The 15056-nt window shown below is 47.1% G+C and overlaps 1 protein-coding gene across 1 annotated transcript in view; it reads left to right on the forward strand.

Moving 5' to 3' along the window:
* TP53BP1 (tumor protein p53 binding protein 1) overlaps positions 1 to 15056 on the forward strand; it is a 94039-nt gene that overhangs the window by 72176 nt on the left and 6807 nt on the right. The window contains exons 18-24 of the mRNA XM_081112578.1: positions 1044 to 1196; positions 7329 to 7600; positions 8203 to 8352; positions 8649 to 9079; positions 11759 to 11950; positions 12328 to 12543; positions 13958 to 14173. Of these exons, the coding sequence (XP_080968704.1) occupies positions 1044 to 1196; positions 7329 to 7600; positions 8203 to 8352; positions 8649 to 9079; positions 11759 to 11950; positions 12328 to 12543; positions 13958 to 14173 (1630 nt within the window). The remainder of the gene's footprint in view (positions 1 to 1043; positions 1197 to 7328; positions 7601 to 8202; positions 8353 to 8648; positions 9080 to 11758; positions 11951 to 12327; positions 12544 to 13957; positions 14174 to 15056) is intronic.

Raw genomic sequence — 15056 nt, forward strand, 5'->3', positions numbered from 1 at the left:
TACATATTTTACCTCTAAGATGGGGTTGGAGTAGGAATTATTCAGGCAAATTATCGAAAGTTGTAGGTAAATTACTACCACATTGTCATGAAACACCCAGAATCCCCATTATTGCAGTGGTACATATAATTCTTTGGAAAGTCTTGGATACTTTGACACTGACTACTGAAAGTAAAATTAGTCCACTGTAGGGGGAATAAGGAGGGAGAAAAAGTGTGCATTTACTCTTCAGAATTATAGACCCAGTGGTACAGGGTAGGGTGTGACTGTGGATAAATGTGATATAGGTATTATGAGAAAACATGTATGTAACAGTTGTATTAAAAATGTAGGTCTTAATTAACTATTTAACTGATTATTATTTATAACTAGATCAGCCAGCGGTTGCCAACTGGTGGTCCGTGAGGTCCGAAAGGTTGGCGACCGCTGATCTAGATAGAAAATATTAATTTGCTAATATTTTCTGTTTCTGGACACTAGTTCAGCTCTTCAGTTATAATCTATTATTTGGAATAGATTCAATATTTTACATTTAATTCTAGGATAACTCAGTGTATCTTGTTCCAGGTATAGCTCAACTATAGTTTTGTTTACTGATGCCGGGAAAACAGACGGCACTGAGGTCAACAGCTGTCATTCTGCTTTACATACAGTTCTAAAGAATGCCTTTGTCTACAGAGCTGTTCCAAGTATAAACCTGTAAAAGTCAGCATCAGAATCAGAAAGATCAAAATTTAAAAACAATGTACTTTTCGGCGATCAAAGTTTTACTTAAATATCTTAAATATAAGTGCTAGGTGTTACGATTTTGATGTAGACAGAAATAGGTCATTTTTTGGTGACACTGAGACAAATTCTTCTAGCCTCTGGCGGTACAGATGGTCCACCGCTGTTTTTATGTAGGTGATTGCAAAACAAAGCAGCTGGAGAGTGTTTTCACACTAGATTCCTGGAGCCTCTGCACTGTTCATCACGAAGAAGTTGACCTGGACGCTGCCCGTCTGCAGTGAGGCCCATTCTGTGCTCTCCATTTGCTTCCACAGGGGGAGGAGGAGTTCGAGATGCCGCAGCCACCGCGTGGCCACGTCTTGCATCGGCACATGAGGACCATCCATGAGGTTCGCACGCTTGTCACTCGTGTCATCACAGATGTGTATTATGTGGACGGAACAGAAGTAGAAAGAAAAGTTACTGAGGTAATATATGCTGTGGGTTGATGTAGCAAATTTCTTTCAGTAGAAAAATTACTCTGTCACTTCATGCCACCTCCCCAAGCCCCTGTCCTGAGCAACTAGCTACTAACACTTGGTTTTCTTCCATCTTTTTAATAGAAAGATATAAGAACCAGCTTAGAAACCAAGAGTCCTGAATTCTGTGTCTTTTCCAACCATGGGTTTGATGTTGACCTTTGGCTGGTTATTCAACCAGTCCCATCCTGCTTTCCGTTTTTATAAAGAATAGATGGATACATCTCTGTCATATATAAATATAAAGATTTTATGTATTATTTTTAATCCTTGGAAACTCTAATGAAGCTTAGAATTTCCTGCTGGGCTGCACATGTTTTCTCATTGTCATTGTTTTCCCATGTGTTTTCATGTTTACTCATGTGTCCTTTCTTGGTCTTCATCAAATGTGGTTATGAACCTGTTGGTAAGCCATGTACCTTCATCTGTCAGGGTTCATATGGATTCATTCCCAGTGTCAGCATAATATTAGCATTTATTGACTATTATATTGGACAGTGTTATATGCTGACTTTGTTCACATCGAATACTGAGATTAGACAGACTTTCTAGACTGGCACCTTTCTGGGTACATATGCTAATATTTGGGAACCATTCTATTTAATTCATAAGAGGCACAGCTATTTTCTTCCTTCACTCAGGCACTTTTGTTTAATTCTGCCAGCTAGTCATAGAGGAAACTGTACTCAGAGAATTAAACTACGGTATATAGTTTTATTAAATGGAATATATTATAGCTATTGTTTATTAATGGGCCATTGTGGCTCTTGTGTCAGAAAGCATTTGACATTAGTTTGAGAAACTGTCTTATGTTCTTTACTTATTGTATAACAAATAATAATAATCCCAGAATTACTTCTTTTAAAATGTTGATTCATCTTCAATTTTATGTTTGCATACTATTTTCAATATTATTACTATTTTGTAAAAATTATGAACTTAGGAGCTTTATAGAAAAACAATTTGCTTTCACGTGAAGGTTTTGTAACTGTTGCAGTTACAGTGAACTCTGTGCCGGGTGCTATATCAAGTGTTACACATATGACTTAGTTTGTCATATGGTGCTTTGTAGAGTGTATTTCTGGAAACAGCAGGCCTCCTAGATACTCTGAGGGGAAAATGAAGTTCCATGTCATAAATAATTTCTTAATGTAATATTTATCGTACCCCTATGGGAGACATTGCCATAATTAAATAAAAGAATGATAATGACTAACATTTATAGAGCAATAACTATATGTCAGGCACTATTCTAAGGACTTTAAATGATTTAATTTATTTAATCCTCAGTTAGCTATGACATAGATATTGTTATTCCCATGTTGCAGATAAAGAAGCTGAGGGACAGCGAGTTAAAATAACCTGCTTAAGGCTACACAGCTAATAGAGGAACTGGAATTCAATCCAGACAGTCTAGTTCCAATGCCCATCTTCCTAAGCACTACACTATGCTGCCTTTCTTAAAAAATATATTTTTATTGATTTCAGAGAGGGGGAGAGAGAGAGATAGAAACATCAATGATGAGGAAGAATCATTGATTGGCTGCCTCCTGCACTCCCCACATTGGGGATCGAGCCCTCAACCCAGGCAGGTGGCCTGACTGGGGATCAAACCATGACCTCCAAGGTCATAGGTTGATGCTCAAGCACTGAGCCACACCAGCCAGACTATATGCTGGCTTTTAAGAGTGAAAGTGATGTATTCCGAAAGGAAGAGGGAAATTTTGATAAAATCTTTCTGGATGATGGCCAGAAGGTATTTGACTTGTACACTGAAGGCTTAGGACATTGGGAGATAAGGGGAAGGCCATTCTTATGCAAGGCTTGAGGAGCAAAGGCAGAGAAGCGGAAAGTAGCGAAAACACAGGTGTGAACAGTCTGATTGGCGCGCAGCACAGAAATGTGTAGTAGTGTGAAGGTGGGCAGGTTCAGGTCAGAGGATTCTGGGAACTTTCCTTCCTTCATCTCTTGTAGCCCTTGTTTATCATCTCTTAGAGATTTTATTCATTTACTTACCAGCAGGTTCTTTTCACTAAGATCCTAGTTCTGTGGTGGGCACTGGGAGTATGAAGGTAAAAAGACAGTGTCCCTGTCCTCTAGGGGTTTACACTTCACATGCAACAAATCCACAGCGTGTTGGTTGCTGTAGTGGAGGGTGGAAAGCTGTGTTAGGAAGAGGCATGGAGCCCACTAGCCTACCTGAAGGCGGCTAAAAGGCCTCACAGGATATGCAGTGCCCAAGAGTGTGGCAAATAGCATTGAGGGGTGGAGGAGAAGGACAGTGCAGGCAGAAGGAAAAGTTAGGTAAATATGTAGGTGCCATGGCATGCTTAATGAGTATTTAGAAGCTCAGTATGACAACAACAGTAGGATAGGGAATAATGAGAGAGGATGCTGTTGAGGTTGGTAAGGGCCCAGAGCATAAGGACTCTGTGTACCATAGAAAGGAATTTAGATTTTTATCTTCTTTGTGATGGAGAGCTGTTAGAGAATTTGGAGGAAATGGAGTGATATACTTAGATTAGAGTTGGACACTGAAGGTTTTATATACCGGGAGCTAAGGGGGAAGGGTATTCCGTATAGAAGGCTCAGTGAGCAAAGGCACCATTGTTATTAATTAACTAGAGGCCCGGTGCACGCATTCATGCACCAGTGGGGTCCTTTGGCCTGGCCTGCGGGATCAGGCCAAAACCAGCTCTCCAACATCCCCCGAGGTGTCCCGGATTGCAAGAGGGCACAGGCCAGGCCCAGGGACCCCACCGGTGCACAGTCGGGGCCAGGGAGGGACACAGGAGGTTGGCCAGCCTGGGAGGGATCATGGGAGGGCTCCAGGGTGTGTCCGGCCTGTTTTGCTCAGTCCTGATCGGCCGGACCCCAGCAGCAAGCTAACCTACCAGTCGACTGTCTGCCCCTGGTGGTCAGTGCACATCTTAGTAACTGGTCGACCGGTTGACTATCTGCCCCCTGGTGGTCAATGCATGTCATAGTGAGCGGTTGAGTGGCCTTAGCATATCATTTGCCTTTGATTGGTTGAACGGACGACTGGACGCTTAGCATATTAGGCTTTTGTTATATAGGATAAATTGCATGTTGGGTAAGTTAGGTTGACAACAGTGTAAATGAATTGGAGTGCGTTGAGGTTAGAGGCATAGTCAGACAAGAGGTAATTAGTGTCAAGTTAGGACAGTGGCAGTAAGGGTTGAGAGGAGAGACATAGATGCAAGAAATACATAGACTTTGGGGAATTTCTGAATGCGGGGATTGAGGGAGAGGGAAAAAATCATATTAGAATCATATTAAATGTCTGGGCTTTTTGCCTGATTAGCTGATATATGGTGGTACCATATACTGAGATAGAGAATATAAATAGGACACAGTTTGAAAGAGAAGGTCTTATTTCAGTAAATATTTGCTAAGGGCCTCTTCTGCAGAAGGTACTGTGCTAGATTTGGGGGATGTGTCCAGGAAAGAAGATGGTTCTGATCTCTGTCTTCATGTGGCCTCTGTAGTCTAGCAGGAGAGACATACAGGAAAACAAGTAGCAAATACATCAAAACATCATAGGACAGCTTGCAGCCTGGGCCTAAGTCATATAAGAGCAATAGCTTCGATTGCCGGACAGTTGCAAAGGCAGGTATAGCTGGCTACTGCTTTCTTTTTTTAAAGGGGAGAATGATGATTTTTATTTTTATTTTTTTTAATATATTTTATTGATTTTTTTACAGAGAGGAAGGGAGAGGGATAGAGAGTTAGAAACATTGATGAGAGAGAAACATTGATCAGCTGCCTCCTGCACACCCGCTACTGGGGATGTGCCTGCAACCCAGGTACATGCCCTTGGCCGGAATCGAACCTGGGACCCTTGAGTCTGCAGGCCGACACTCTATCCACTGAGCCAAACCGGTTAGGCTGGCTACTGCTTGTTGAGCCTGCTCTCTAACTGAAACACACCTGGAGTCCCAGCCTTTTGTGCAGGCCTTGCCCCTACACATTTGCCATGACCAAGAGAAGGAATTAACTTACATTCTGGGCTCACAACACCTGTTTCAGTCAGATGACCTTGGCAGATGATGCTGACCAGACCCAGCTAGGGCAGTCGAGTTGGATGATAGGAGATGGTGCTTGGAGAAGGGCACGTTTGTGATTGAGATTTTTGGAGGTGGTGCAGTTTCTGTTATTGACCCTAGTAACAGATGGATGATGTAGAGTAGAAGAAAAGGTTAATGGTGGTCATTAGACCGGGAAAGTTGAGAGTTGCTGGACGGGTCATTTGATGGATGTAAGTCTCAGAGAATGATGACAGAAGTCGAGGTGGGGAGGGAAGGGAGGCTGTGTACCAGGAGCTGAGGTGTTCATGCATGAGAGGGAGTGATTGGAGGGTGTTGGTGAGTCACAAGGGGGAGGGAGAGGAAAGTTTAACAGAATGGCAAGTAGTGGTTTGGTAGGAGAGAGAGGTGGGGAAAGAGAAATGGTCTGTTAAAGGCAATGGGAGCAAAGAGGCCTCTCATCTCCAAGCTCTTGACTCGAGGCTTGGTTGAGAAAAAGCAGCCTCTGCTAGAGAGAGCTGCAGAGGATGTCAGGTCACTGGGGATGGCCAGGGCGCACTCACTGAGGCAGGAGATGGACAGGATTGAGCGTTGGGTTAAATTTCAGATGTCCTCGGGGAAGAGTTGGTAGGCATTTGCATCTGAGAGTTTGGAGCTGAGTGATCATTGTGGATAGTCAGGTATGGGTCTGATAAGACTAGCCAGGGAAAGTTAGAAGGGTGGGAAAAGGAATGACCACAGAGTCTTGGGAAATACCAATTTTAAAGGAATAAACTGGGGAAGAGGAACCCAAATACAAACATAAATCGAAGCAGCCAAAGGGTAGAATGGAAGGAAGAGAAAATGACTTACAGATTCTAAAGGAGGACATATTTTCAAGAAGGGAATGGTCCAAAATATTTATTTAGTCAGCTCATAGCATTATTTAAATATGTGTTCATACTGTCTCCCAGAGAGATTGCAAACTCTCTGAGGGAAGAGTGTATCTTCTACATATATATATATATTTAATCCTCACCCGAGGATTTTTTCTGTTGATTTTTAGAGAGAGAGTGGAAAAGAGAGGGAAAGACAGAGAGAAATATCAATGTGAGAGAAACACATCGATTGGTTGCCTCCTGCATGAGCCCTGACTAGGGCCTCCGGGGAGGAGCCTGCAACCGAGGTACATGCCCTTGACCAGAATTGAACCTGGGACCCTTTGGTCCGCAGGCTGACACTCTATCCACTGAGCCAAACCGGCTAGGGCTATTTTTTGACAGTACAATAATGCTCTAGAGCAGAAAGGCAGATGTGCAGCTCCTATCGGTAATTTCTCAGTCCTGTGCCATAGGGGACATTGATGATTGGTTATAGAACCTTCTCCCGTAAGCCTGGGAATTAGCCTTGGAAGGCTGCTTAAACTGGGCTCCAGGCAACCACTATCAGTCCATTAAAGTAGGCAGGTGAGATAGACATTCCTGTCCTCTAGATTTCTGAAAACTCATATATTTTGATTATCTTTTTTATCTTAATTTTTAAAATAGTATTGTTGAAAGGTAATATAAAACACCTAATCTCAAAGAAACAGGTAATGCTACCCACTGCTAATCATGTACCAGAACGGCTCCCAACCACTAATTTTCCTTCTCTGACAACCTACCTCCTTCCTTACCTGCCTTTCAGACAGGGACTTACCTCTGTCCTCTGGGTAAGAAGCACTGCTGTTTCTTGGTAGCCAAAGGTTATGAATTTGTCCAGTAAAAAGATAATTAACAGTTCGGGATAGAGGTCTCTTTCTTCCCACCTTTATTTTTTACATTTTTTATTGTGCTATAATGTATTCTCTGTAGCATGCGTAGATCTTATTCAGTTCAGTGGTTTTTAACAGTTATATGTAACCACTATTCTAAACAAATGTAGAACATTTCCATTGTTCCTGATTTCCATCTTTCTGAATTGAAATTTCTTGCCATCTCTAGGGTTTTCCATCCATCACATTGGCATTATGTTATTGTGGTGTCTTTTAGCTTTTGTATCCATTTCTTCCTTGCAGGAGACTGAAGAGCCAGTGGTAGAGTGTCGGGAGTGTGAATCTGAAATTTCCCCTTCCAAGACTGGGGGCTCCTCAGGGGACCTGGGGGATATCAGCTCCTTTTCCTCCAAGGCGTCCAGCTTACTCCGCACATCCAGTGGGACGAGCCTCTCAGCCATTCACAGCAGTGGCAGCTCAGGGCGCGGAGCCGGACCGCTCAAAGGGAAAACCAGCGGGACAGAACCCGCAGATTTTGCCTTGCCCAGCTCCCGAGGAGGCCCAGGAAAACCGAGGTGCAGACAGGGTCCCCAGGGAGAGCCAGCAGGGGCAGGGTTGCTGACATTTAAATATCACAGAAAAAGGGGAGCAGTGGGAAGCCCACCCTCCATCAGGATAGACGGACTCCTCTTCTCCTCGTGCGTTCCCGTCCCATTTGGGGTTGGCTGGGAGGTAGACGCCCTTAGGAAAGGCGGAAAGCCAGGCGGTGGGACTTGGACAGCGCCGGCACGTGCTCCTGCCACCCCCACTTCCAGCAGCCTGCGAGTGTTTCGACTGGGAATACAGAAAGTTCGGGGCAGTGGCCCACCTCGACCCAGCCCCTCGCTTTTTGTTCCCTGGGCAGAGGTCCAGAGCCGGACGTAGAAGCGAAGGCAGGGCAGAAACACGGGCTGTTTTTGAGGGCAGCAGTAGGAAGCTGTGTCAGGGGAGCAGACGTGCGAGGAGGAGGATCCCTGTGCTTGTCCACATTCCCACTCCCCAGCTGGTGCTTTGGTGGCGGGTGTGGCCCAGCTTCCTGCTGCCCTGGCGGCCGGCATGTAGTCTGAGGGCCAAGGGGAGCTTTGGGGAAAGGATGCAGTAGCAGGTGCCATCAGACTAACCTGTCTTCATTCTCTAGTCCTAGAAAAGGGGTCAGTCAGACAGGGGCGCCAGTGTGTGAGGAGGATGGTGATGCAGGCCTTGGCATCAGACAGGGAGGGAAGGCTCCAGTCACGCCTCGTGGGCGCGGGCGAAGGGGCCGCCCGCCTTCTCGGACCACTGGAACCAGGTACCCGGGTAGTGTGAGATATACTTAGTCTATGACTTGCTTAGAAAAAAAGGGCGAAGAGAGAAGAGAGGGGATTAGAGAGTATGTGGGGTGTCAGGAGGGAGAAGAGGGACCCACACTGACTGGGGAGTGGGCAGGGATCAGAGTGAGGCCCCTGAGAGAGCAGGCTTGTGCCTGTGATGGGTTATCAAAGAATGGGCTGAAGAGACCCATGGACGAAGGAGTGGGAAGATTGCTAGTTAAGTATTCTCTCTTCTTATTCTCACTGCCTTCTCCTCTCTCTCATTTCTTATTAGAGAAACAGCTGTGCCTGGCCCGTTGGGCATAGAGGACATTTCGCCCAGCATGTCGCCAGATGATAAGTCCTTCACCCGCATCGCGCCCCGAGTGCCAGACTCCACCAAACGCGGAGACCCGGGCGCCGGTGCTTCCCGCCGAAGTGACTCTCCAGAGATCCCTTTCCAGGCGCCTGCGGGCCCTTCTGATGGCTTAGATGCTTCCTCTCCAGGCAATAGCTTTGTCGGGCTCCGTGTTGTGGCCAAGTGGTCATCCAATGGCTACTTTTACTCCGGGAAAATCACACAAGATGTCGGAGCTGGGAAGTATAAATTGCTCTTTGATGACGGGTACGAGTGCGATGTGTTGGGCAAAGACATTCTGCTGTGTGACCCCATCCCGCTGGATACGGAGGTGACGGCCCTCTCGGAGGATGAGTATTTCAGTGCAGGTAATAACAGAAGCCTCTGCAGAGATTCCTGCTCCGGGGCAGTCCTCTCCTGCCACAAATTCTGTGCTGGCAACACTGGTTCATTGCACCATTGGCTTTTTTTGTTGTTCTCCGTTGCTTGTTTTTGAATAAACTTGTTATTTTGGAATAATTCTGTATCTACAGAAAATTTGCCAAGTACAGGGTACTGATAGCACAGAGTCCCCATATATTTCTCACCCCTTTTTCAACTTTCTCTTAAGTTAGCATCTGTCAAAACTAAGAAACCAACCTTGGCTTATTCCAGGCTGTATTTGGGTTTCGCCAGCTTTTCCGTGTCCCTGTCTGTCTGGAGATCCCGTCCGGGATGAGCACCGCATTGCGGTAGGCCCTCCTGTGTCCTGCGATCGCCTCTCAGCTGTGACAATGTCGGAATCTTTTCTTGTTTTTTATGACCTTGGCAGTTTTGAGGAGTACCGGTCAGGTATTTTGTAGAAGATTTGGGTTTGTCTTATGTTTTTTTTCCTGATTAGCTTGGAGTTCGGGTTTTTCAAAAGAACGCTGCAGCGGTGAAGTTCCCTGTTCATCACGTCCCAGGGGGAGGTGGGTGCGTGACCACCACAGGCCGTCAGTGGTGCCTGAACCTTCGGCGCTGGGGTCCGGTGGTATTTGCAGGTTCCTCCACCGTGAAGTTGGTGCTTTTCCCTTTCCGTTCTCGGTTCTCTCACCCGTGACTTTTAAACTTACTGCCCGCCTTGCTGGGAACCTAGTCGGTGAGTGTGGCAAATACATGGAGATACTTCTGCTGAAGAAGAAGTTTTTAGTGCCTGCACACCCACCGCTTGCTTTCTGGTTTGGACAATGTGCCTTTTTATTTTCAAGTGGCCAGTCCCTGTACTGGTGAGAGTGAGAGATTTATATTTGTTATGAGTTTCGTGTGCCAGTTCTTTGAATATATTACCTCTTTTCTGTGAACTAAGTTGGAGATACATGTTGTATTGACTTTGTCATTTGAAATCATCCTTTCTGGGGATTTTTTGGGAACATGAATTAGGATATAATAGGCAAAAATGCCCCCCGATTGAAATCTCTCGACTCTTGTGGTTTGCACTCCTGAGCAGTTGGTGTTGGCCCCTTTACTTCAGCGTTAAATGGGCCACTTCCCCTTCGAGTTCTGGCTCACACTTAGCTCTGTGTGGCGGCAGGTTGTAGCACATGGGTTGCGGTCTTTTTTGACCTGTGACTTACAGTTTGTATCAGATGCGTTCCTTCTTCTTTCAGGGGTAAAGCCACTCTTGGAGCCCGCATTTGGCCCTCGTAAGATAGAGGCGCGTCTGTGCCAGAGTGAATTATGGATCAAGGGTGGGGATTCTGTGTCCCATTTATTGAGGCTGTGCATAATGTCAGCACTGGGCTGCTGCTAGTTCTAGCTCTTCATTCGGGTGAAGTATATTGTTGGCCTTGGACTTCTTTCTGCTTTTGAGGGGATCTTTGTGATTTACGTGGTGATAGAGATTTAAGCCAGGAGATGAACGGGCAGGAGAAAGAGAGTGATTCTGTGGCACACACAAAGAGAGAACCAAGGCCTGTTATCTCCTCTGTACTAATATTTTTTTCCTTGTGGCTTCGGTTCTGGGTTTCTTTTAGTCATTCATTCAAGCATAGGCTAGCGAAGAGAACAAATGGATCTTTCTGTTTGTGGGAATGAAAAACTGTTTATACTAATGCCCTGGTTTTATATATGTGTTGTGTTGTGTTTGTGTGTGTGTGTATGTATAAATTATTTATTGCTTGATAGAGGGGAGTATTCTCTTTCATAGGATTGGAAATGGATCTTGCCAAAGATTACGCACTTAGTGGCTGCAGAATTGGGCCTAGGTGCAGGTCCCCTCAGTTGTAGCCCAGTTTCCTTTATACCCCACGTTGCTTTTCTAACTAACCTAAAGGCCTTACCTTTAAGTTCTGAGTCAGAGCAAGAGCAGGAAAGTAGATAATCGGGAAGTACGATTAGGCAGGATTTATTTTTTTCTTTGTTCTATCTTTATTTTGATTTTGCTACACAGACATAAACACATAGACACATGCTCTCTCTCTTAGAGTGATGTCATCTTTCACCTACAGCTTAAGAATTATTCCTCAGCCTTGAAAGAAGCCAAGAATTAGCAGGCTATAATGGGATAATTAAGAAACCACATGCCATTTCATTTCAAAAACCATTTAAACACCTACAAACCATGAAGGCAGGCTTTAGGAAGATCTAATTTATCTTCACCTGAGAACATCTTTTTCCACTAGAGAGAGGAAGGGAGGAGGAGAGAGAGAAACATTAATGTGAGAGAGAAACTTCCATCTGTTGCCTCCTGTATGTGCCCTGACCAGGGATTGAACCCACCACCCTTTGGTGCACAGGACGATGCTCCAACTAAATGTTTCTCACCAGGGCTAAGGAAGCTTTATTTTGTAACTAAAGGGTTCCTTCTGCTGGGAAACTTTCCACGTCCCGATGTCAGGGTCCTAGCTACATATGTCCTAGGTGGTGGGATTTGAGATTGACAACGGGGATTTTGTTAAAGCGTAACTTCAGCCCACTGTTGGAGCACCTGATTCCCGTACTTAGCCTGTTCTGCAAAGCCAAGCCTTTGTGAGGGGTGCTGGGCAGCCGAAAACAACAGCCGGCTTCTTGATGTTTTCCTCACCCAGGCGTGGTGAAAGGGCACAGGAAGGAGTCTGGAGAGCTGTACTACAGCATTGAGAAGGAAGGCCAAAGGAAGTGGTACAAGCGAATGGCTGTCATCCTGTCCTTGGAGCAAGGAAACAGACTGAGGGAGCAGTATGGCCTCGGCCCTTACGAGGCAGTGACGCCGCTCACCAAGGCGGCGGACATCAGCTTAGGTGAGGCCTGTGCCCCGGGCTCCTGTGTGGGAGGAGGGCTTCTGGAGCATTCCGCTCTCTCCCGTAGGCCTTACTGTCCCCTGTGGCTTATGCGATGGCGATGGGCCGCCCTTTTCTGGAGCCACTGCCTGTCTTTCTTTCCGTCCCAGGACCGAATGGTCAGTCGTCAGGTTGTGCTGGGCCCCCGGTTCTGTTGGGGAACACACACATGTCATCACGGCAGGGATGGAAACAGGAAGTTTGGTGGCCTTGAAAGGCCTCTGCCCGGGGAGGCTGGTGAAAGGTCGCGGTGGTGTCTGCGTCAGGCTCTGCCCATCTTCTTGGAGTTCAGGCCGTAGATGGAGAAGCTGACCGACCTTTGGCCTCTCCTGTCACAGATAATCTGGTGGAAGGGAAACGGAAACGGCGCAGCAACCTCAGCTCCCCCGCCACCCACACTGCCTCCAGCAGCAGCAGCACGACCCCGACCCGGAAGGCCACGGAAAGCCCGCGAGCCTCCACCGGAGCTGTCTCAGGCAAACGGAAACTCATCACCTCCGAAGAGGACCGGTCCCCTGCCAAGCGAGGCCGGAAGTCTGCCACTGTGAAACCTGGTGAGGGTCCCCCTGGCCTCCTCCCGCAGACCAGGGCCCAGTGCAAGGCCAGCTGCTGGAGGGACGGAGTTGGACGGGAGGCTCTGTCTCCTCTGTCCTGGCTCCAGAGTTGGAGGCCCTCACCGGCCCACGGGTGCCACTCAGACAGCTTTCTGCATCCCCTCCCCCACTTACCAGCAGCGTGCATGGGGGTGGACAGAGACAGTCTTGATCGGAAACAACAGTTGACTTCTCTGTAGGTTCTAGGAGGGAAAGGTGAAATACTGAGCTTTAAGCAGATTCAAAATAGGAGACATTTCACCTCTTCAAAAAGGTGGACACCAGTCTTCGGTCTGATCTCTGCCTTTCCCGGCACCATCTTCTGCCTCTGGCAGCTGCTCCCTTCTCACCTTCAGGCCTCAGGCCTGCATCTCCCCTCTCCCGACTGTCCCTCAGACAGCCCGCTTCAGCCCTTCATGCTTCTTATTGACAGAGTTCCCCAGCTGCTGTGACTGAGCCTCTGCTGGGAGCAGCCCCGCCGCTGTGGGCTGCGGGAGGCAGGGGTCCAGGTCTCAGCGCTGCCCCGAGGGGCTCAGTCCGCAGAGGAGGAGGGTGATGGTGGGTTGGTTGTCTTGGCAGCAGAGCTCCTTTTGCTTCCTGTGTATTCGGGTTGTGTCACCTCCGCATCTGTTAACATCTCTGCTGAGCTTCAGGGTGTGTGAAGGTGGACCCAGTGCTGCACACATATCGCCTCATAGCTTCCCCGTCAGGGACAGGCGCTAGCGTCCCCTTCCAGTTAAAGCCCCTGAAGCACAGGGAAGTCCCGAGGCGATCCAGAATCCAGAATCCAGAATCCAGATCCAGACGCAGGCTTTGAAGTCCAGGCTCATATGTGCTCCGTCACCCTGTGCTCTTGCTGCTGGTTTTATTTTAGGGAGGCATGACCTGCCTGTCATCTTAGCCTCCTAATGAGCCTACGATTCAGCTTCTCCAAGTCAGGTACTCATTTTCTTCAAGGATTTATTGGGTGCACTTGGAGCATGGGTGTCCGGGAGTCCTGGACTGGCTGGGTCACTTCCCTCCCCCAGGTGTTGGAAACTGGCACAGTTGAAGCAGGCTGTTTTGATGTGGCTCCATCAACGTGTAAAAAATACATTCACTACCCAGTATTCTCTGCACCATTTTGGTGACATCAGGGTTTATCTTTTGGGGACATTTCTTGGTAATAAAAAAGTGAATTCATTTATGAAAACAATGTATACATTGTCACGACTGTGTAAAATATGTAAGTTTTGCGCACTAAGTTTTGTTCTAGGTTGTTGGCCATAGGAATGAATGGCTTTTGGGGAAAAGTCCATCAGGGCATTCCTACCCACCCGTCATGCCCTGGCCGTGGTTTGTATCCATCTAGTAACCCTGCCTCTGTCTCTCGCAGGTGCGGTGGGGGCAGGGGAGTTCGTGAGCCCCTGTGAGAGTGGAGACAACATGGGGGAGCCCTCCACCCTGGACGAGCACAGAGGGCCTCTGCCTCTCAACAAGACCTTGTTCCTAGGCTATGCCTTTCTCCTCACCATGGCCACCACAAGCGACAAGCTGGCCAGTCGCTCCAAACTGCCAGACGGTCCTTCAGGAAGCAGTGAGGAAGAGGAAGGTAAGGCCCTAGGGAGGCCTGGGGGCTCTGCCGCCTGCACCTCCTTCACTTCCATTCACGCTATGTGCCTGGTGGTCCCCAGCCGTCTGTAGAGGAGGCAGGACAATTGGCAACTGGGGTCTTGGTCAGGAAAAATTAATATAACCCTGATTCTTTGTTTATAGACTATTTTCACAAAATTCTCCTTAGTAAGTGGTTTCTCAAAACAGTTCCTGTTAGGCAGATGGGAGATAGATCTTTTCATCTGTTTTACAGATGAGGAAACAAGCTTGGAGGTTAAATAACTGCTTTCTGTCCACGATAATGGTAGGTTTGGGACTAGAACCCAGTGTTCTACCCACCACAGCCATCTAAGACAGGCTTCTGGGTCCCCGTCTGTGTTCTAGGGGCAACTGCCAGAGGAAACCCACATGGGGGCAGGTTCATTCTCTTGAGGTCTGTGTAAGACGGGGAATATGGGGTGCCCAGGGCCCCAGGGGACTTCAGAGAAACTGCTTCTAGGCCTTTCAACTCCTCTTCCTCTCTTCAACCTTAAACTAAATCAGTACGTTGTATTTCTGTGTTGTCTGCTACTTAGGGTTGGAGTGAAGGCTTCAGTGGGGAAAGGTAAAATTATTTCAACTGTCTGTGTGTGATCTAGGAGAAGAAATGGACAGTACAAATGTATATAACTTAATGTAAGTAATTGGCGGCAGTATCCGAATGTAGCTGTGAAAGCTCAAGGTCCAAGTGGAATGATGTTTTCTAAAGGTTCAAGTTCTGGCTAATGTTGAGTCTTACAAAAGGGAATCAAATGAGGGAACCTGGCGATGGTGAGATAGCACCACTGCAGGTTTGTGATGGTTGGCATTTCAGGTGTGCGGATGACTCTTTCCTAATGAAC

This window comes from Myotis nattereri (assembly GCF_964212035.1).
Source record: "Myotis nattereri genome assembly, chromosome: 1".
Lineage (NCBI taxonomy): Eukaryota > Metazoa > Chordata > Mammalia > Chiroptera > Vespertilionidae > Myotis > Myotis nattereri.